The sequence below is a fragment of the Vipera berus genome (genome assembly GCF_964194415.1).
Source record: "Vipera berus genome assembly, chromosome: 16".
Classification (NCBI taxonomy): domain Eukaryota; kingdom Metazoa; phylum Chordata; class Lepidosauria; order Squamata; family Viperidae; genus Vipera; species Vipera berus.
Window position 1 is genome coordinate 1,764,996 of NC_138219.1, and position 6,125 is coordinate 1,771,120.

General features: G+C 45.5%; 1 protein-coding gene across 1 annotated transcript; it reads right to left on the reverse strand.

The window, feature by feature from the left end:
• Nucleotides 1-1,742: 1,742 nt before the first annotated feature.
• Nucleotides 1,743-2,267, reverse strand: NHLH1 (nescient helix-loop-helix 1; the record flags this gene model as incomplete). Its single annotated transcript, XM_081340408.1, has 1 exon — nucleotides 1,743-2,267. Exon 1 carries the CDS (start codon nucleotides 2,142-2,144, stop codon nucleotides 1,743-1,745), a length of 402 nt encoding a protein of 133 aa, XP_081196534.1. The 5' UTR covers nucleotides 2,145-2,267.
• Between the last annotated feature and the right edge of the window lie 3,858 nt (nucleotides 2,268-6,125).

Below are 6,125 nucleotides of genomic sequence, written 5' to 3' on the forward strand. Positions count from 1 at the left end.
TTTCGTTTCTTTTTCCCACCCACCCCTAAAATCTTCTTCCCCCAAACAAAAGTGCATTGACACTGTAAATAAATAACATTTCAAAAAAATAAATACATTAAATAAATACATAAATAGAGGGCAGCGCCCAACGGTGGGCCTTGATGTCAACCAGGTGGGCTCCGTTGCGCCGCTAGGAGCAGCTATGAATTCAGCTCCGCAGTGGGATCACCACGACTTCAGCTGTGGGATGAAGACCTGGCTGTTTTGGGGGGGGCTGCAGGATCGGGGTGCAGTCTCTCGGTCAGGCTTGTGAGGATGACCCTCGGTGCGGGAGTTGGGGCACCCCCAGCCCCCTTGGTGGTCCTGAACTACCACGATCAATGCAACCAATGGTGGAAGTTTTTAAACAGAGAGAGAGAGGAAACGCAACACCTACAATTAATTGCTGGAGCAGAAATTAAGTTTAAATGAAACCAAATCAGATTTAGTCCTCGTCCAAGCTTCATTCCTTTCTTATTCCCAAGCTGCCTACCGTATCTTGGAGAAACCCGCAACTTCGAGTGGAGATCCCTGACTGGCCACTCTTAGTCCTCGACTTACAGCCACAATTGCAGCCAAATTTCCCATTATTAAGCAAGACAGGGAGACAAATGAGTTGCCCTCAATTTCTTCTTTGCAAAGGCCGTCTAGCAAATCACTGCAGTTGTTAAGTGAATTATGAGGTCGTTAAGTCAGTCCATGTTCATTCGAAGCCTGGTGGCAGGTCCTGCCAACTGCCAAGCACCCAAAGCTTGATCACATGACTGTGGAGAATCCTCAAATGAATCCTCACCTGAACTAAACGAACAAAGGGGTCATCTCAGGCTGAGGCAGGATTAATATCTAGCAGCACTAAGTATGTGTGTGTATGTTTGTGTTGTGTTGTTGAAAAGACCAAAGCCCCTTGTGGCAACTTAAAAATCAACCTATTGCACATAGAGATTTGTGCTATGATTAGAAGATCTACAAGAATAAAGTCACGTAGGTTGCTTTGACCCCCAAGCCACCTATTTTTAAGAATTCAGTGCTTCTATAACTAAACCCACCATCTAGGGACAGTGTTTCCCAACCTTGTTTACCTGAAGATGGGTGAATTTTCAATTCCCAGAATTCTGGGAATTCAAGGAATTGAAGTTGACCCATCTTCAAGTGAGCAAGATTGGGAAATGTTGATCTTGGAGATGAAGGAAGCTTCTATTTAGAATTCTGCACTTTTTTCCCCCTTGCTAATTTCCACATTATTATGTTCAAGTATTAAAGATATGCACACAATGAGAGAAGGTCATTTAAACTGCGTTTCAACACACTGTACATGGAAAGCTATCAGAATTCCAAACGTATAGGACCCATCGGGAGATGCTCCCCTATCATGCATCTTGGGGGAATGACAATGTGAGGTTCTTGATTACAGATTTCTGAGGCGAAGGATAACCAAAGTCCTTGTCTCCTTCAAGCTCATGGTGGACCTGGAGAATTCTGGGCAGCTTCTTCTCAACTAGAAGGAAGGTGGAGAAGGTCTATGGTTGAATTAGGATCACTCCAGCACTTATGAGAATCTCCATTTAGCAGGAGCAGGAAGGCAGAAATGACCAAAGAGAGAGCCAGAACCAGGTTCTCCTAGATGTTTGTGTGTGTAGACCAAAAGCCAGAGAGAACATTCATGATTTATTCTTGAAAATGTGGGTCATACTGGCAGGCCTAGCCTGCATGGTGCCTGAGACTCAGACATCCAGGACGTGGTTCAGATACGAGATGTAGCAGATGGCTAGTCGCAAGATCTCAATTTTGGACAGCTTCTTATCTGGAGGAAGGGTGGGCAAAAGCTTGCGGAGCTCAGCAAAGGCCATGTTGAAGGCCTCAACACGGATCCTCTCCCGCGTGGCGTGGGCCGTCCGATATTTAGCCGTGGCTCGCCTTCGACGCCGTCGTTCCTCACGGCTGAGATGCTGAAGGTCCTTCTTCATGTGATCGCTGGACTCGGTCCCCCGGGACTGCCCACATAGACTGAGGGGACCAGCATCTTCTACAGCTCCACCTCGGCCTCCCCCACAGTCACTGAAGACCGACTCCGTCTCTGAATGGGTGGGCTGGAGGTCAATCTCGGTCTGGTCTGAATTGAGCATAGTGGCTGAGAAGACCACGAGGGCAGCCTGTTTGTGGGGTGAGGAGAGGAGAAGGGAAGGGAAGGGCTTTGGATAATCCCCGTAGGAGGACAGACAGGATGGGCTTCAGAATCCACCTCAACTTTCCACACAATTCGTTCTCATGAAATTATGGAAGGCAACCAGAAATATTTGGATGGTGCAGAAATTCTGGATGGATCTGGGTGCTTGGGCTGTCTGAAAAAAAATGAGAGAAACAACATGGCAGCAATAATATACATATACTTATTGAAACATGTACCTATTGAAAACAATGTCACAGGTTCCTCAGTTTACTCACACAAGTCCCCTCGAGATGAACAGGGCTTATTCATTTGCAAATAATACCAATCTCAAATACATCAGCAGTTGGGTCTTGTGATCCAGCTCTTAACAAGGAAATAACACCAGCCCTGAGAGGGGAGCCAGCTAGGTGAGCGTCCCAAATTTCAAACCTGCTGAGATGCTTTGAAATGTTCTTCAGCAGACACACAAGCCGAAGAACATTCATCACACAGGTGATGGTGACTTATTCTTTCATATCTCTGTCTCTAACACAGTGATTCTCAACCTTGGCAGAATTCTGGAAGCTGAAGTCCATACAGCTTGAAGTTGTCACGGTTGAGAAACACCGCTCTAACATTTTGCCCAATCCCAACACTGTCACAATCTGTCCTTAATATCAAAGATGGGGAAGATCTGATTGGATATTGTCCTACACAGAAGCCCTTGACGGAAACAAAATGCAAAGGAGGGCCCGTTATTCCTGCCCTACCTGGTTCATGACAGTCTCCAGATCTGAATGATAATATGAGATAAAGGAGGGAGGGCAATCAGAGACAGAATGGGGAGAAGATGCAACCCATAAGCTGCCAATGGAGGGGACCAAGGTGGACATCTCTGTTCATTGTAAGAAAGTTCAGGTAGCCCTCAACTTATTATCACAGCTGAGCCCTAAATTTCTATGGCTGAGCTAGATGGTTGTTAAATGATTTCCCCCCCTCCATTTTACGAACTTTCTCACCACAGTTGTTAAGTGAATCACTGCAGTTAAGTTAGCGACATGGTTGTTAAGTGAATCTGGCTTCCCCTTTGACTTCGCTTGTCGGAGGGTTGCAAAAGGGGCACCGGAAAAAGACCCTGGGACACGGCAACCGTCATAAGCACATGCCAGCTGCCAAGCAAATTTTGATCATGTGACCACGGGGATGCTGCAATGGTCCTAAGTGTGGAAAATGGTCCTAAGTCACTTTTTTTTCAGTGCCATTGTAACTTCAACCGGTCACTAAACAAACGGGTAAGCTGAGGGCTGCCTGCAAGAACGTTTCTGACAGCTGCTTCGGTCCCTGGCAGGAGCTGTCCAGCATCTGAGCTCTTAGTAGCTTGTTAGCGCCCATCTGTTGCTTGAAACTGAACCCTGCCTAGTGGGCGGAGATGTTGACAAGCAATGGGCATGTTTGTGCACCGGTGGAAAAGGGAGAAGAGGGGGGTGGCAATGGTGGTCAGGGGTCCCCTGGTCTGGGAGACACCGCGCTGGTTTTCTCCACTGTGACAAAACACCCTCTTCAGTTTGAGCTTGGGAAGGACCTGGTTCAAAAGTCCAGGTGGTTAGATGTGTGTGTATGTGGGTATATGCATAATGGTGGTTGTTTGCTTAAGAGCTGAGTGCAGAGCAATTGCATCTCAATGTATGCTGATTAGCGCACATTTAAAGTGACAATAAAGATTCTGTTCTCTTCTCTTCTCTTCTACATTCCACTATTCTATTCTATTCTATTCTATTCTATTCTATTCTATTCTATTCTATTCTATTCTATTCTATTCTATTCTATTCTATTCTATTCTATTCTATTCTATTCTCCACAGTTCATCTCCCATCTTTTTGCTCCAGGAATTGACTTCAGGAATTGACCAACAGTCACATCTTCCTCTCAATCCCTCTCTCTTTCTTTCTCTTCCTCTCTCTTTCTCTCTCCCTCTCCGCCTCTCTCTTTCTCTCTTTTCTCTCTCTCTCCCTCTCTTTTCTCTCTGTTTCTTTCTTTTTTCTCCCTCTTTCTCTTTTTTCTGTTTCTTTCTGCCTCTCTCTTTTTTCTCTTCTCTCTCCTCTCTTTCTCTCTCTCTCTCTCCTTTTCTCTCTTTCTTTCCCTCTGCCCCTCTCTCTTTTTCTCTTTTCTCTCTCTCTTTCTTCTATCTCTTCCCCCCCCTCTCTCGTTTTTCATCTCATGCACAATCACAGACAAGCAGAATTTTGGATCCTATCCAACAAAATGCTTTCAAGAAATGTAAAGTTTGACTAAATTTAGGCAGGAAAAAACAAACTCCAGGTACAACGTGGGCAATAACCAGCTTAGCAGTAATACTTTTTAAGGAGGATCAGGGTAGACCATCAACCAGGAACATTTGACAGCTGCCAAAATTGGAATTTAGATTGAGTCACAGAGGTATGGACCCACCTGTATGGACACAGGCACCTCAATTGCAGTCCAGGTGTGGTTGCCACAATACAAGAAGGACACTGAGGAACTAGGAAGAGTGCAGGGGGGAAACCCCCCCCAGCAAAGATACTAAACCATTTGGAAGCTAAATCCTAGAGAGAGCAGTTAACAGAAATTAGTATATTCAACCTAAAGAATATGCTGATCTTCGTCTGTAATAAAAAAAAAAATGATCCACCTTGAGAAGAAAAGTCTAAGAGGGGACATGGTCTTCAGTCTTTGAAGAGCTGACCTAGGGAGTGGGGGGATGAGTGGGGGGGAGAGGATTTATTCTCCACGGCACCCCAAGGAGAAGACAAGAGCCACAGGTGGAGACCTTAAAGAGAGACGTCCCAGGTGTCCTTTGGACTGGGAAAACCTTGAACAGTGGAACAGCCTGTCTCTTTCAAGACGTGGCACTTCCTCCCTGGAGTTAAAACAAAAAACAAAAAAAACCCCTCAACTGCCTTTGGACAGGGTTGGATTAGATGACCTCCCACCTTAAAATTGTAAAGCTCAGTTCAAATGCACGTCTTGGCTTTCAAGGCAGCGCAGGAAATACACAAGCCACAGATCAAACGGGAGCCAGAACAAAGATGCCAAAAGAGGGAAGGGGTTTGTTTATGGGCCTGCAATGTGAATTAGAGTAACGGCAAGTAGAGTTAGGCTTGACTTCTGTGAAGAGCCGGGAGAACTGCTCATCCTCTGATCTCAAAGGTGGGCGCGGGGAAGTTTGTATTGATGGTGGCGTAGATTCGAAGAAATTCCCTTTGGGGCACTACCTACAGAATGGCCAGCATTGAGCTTGGACAGAATCAAGCTCCATAAGGCACAAAAGAAGAGCTAAAATGCCGGTTTAGAATGTGCAAATTTCTTCAAAGGGAGTATCCACAAGTCCCCAAGATTTAGTTTATAATACACAAAAGTCTGAAAATGATCTTTAGTTGTGTGAAAGTTCACCCACAGAAAGGAAAGAAGGAAAGGAAAGGAAAGGAAAGGAAAGGAAAGGAAAGGAAAGGAAAGGAAAGGAAAGGAAAGGAAAGGAAAGGAAAGGAAAGGAAAGGAAAGGAAAGGAAAGCTTAGATACTGAATTTCAGATTAATTCCCCAATTCTGAGGTTTGAATGAAAAGTAAAAATCTAACTACAATTTGCTCTGCTTTGACTGCTTTTTGCTTCTCGGGGAAGATTCTGGAGAATGGGGGCACCAACTTGGCGTTCTAAAATTATCTGCGTTGGGCAGGAAGTAAGGGCAGCCAAAGGGGCTATCACCCATCTCCTCCACAGAGAAAGCAGCCCCCCAACTCCTTAAATACATTTATCCAGGGCCCTCCTTGCTAGCAGACCCAGGCCTCTCGCTCAGCGCGCCCAAGAACCGACACCCAACGGCTGAACGGGACAAGAACTGCACTTTCTCCTGAAACCAAGGCAAGAAAACTTGGACTTTTGTATCCTTACATCCTTCCAGACTAAGTTAGGTTGAAGACCACT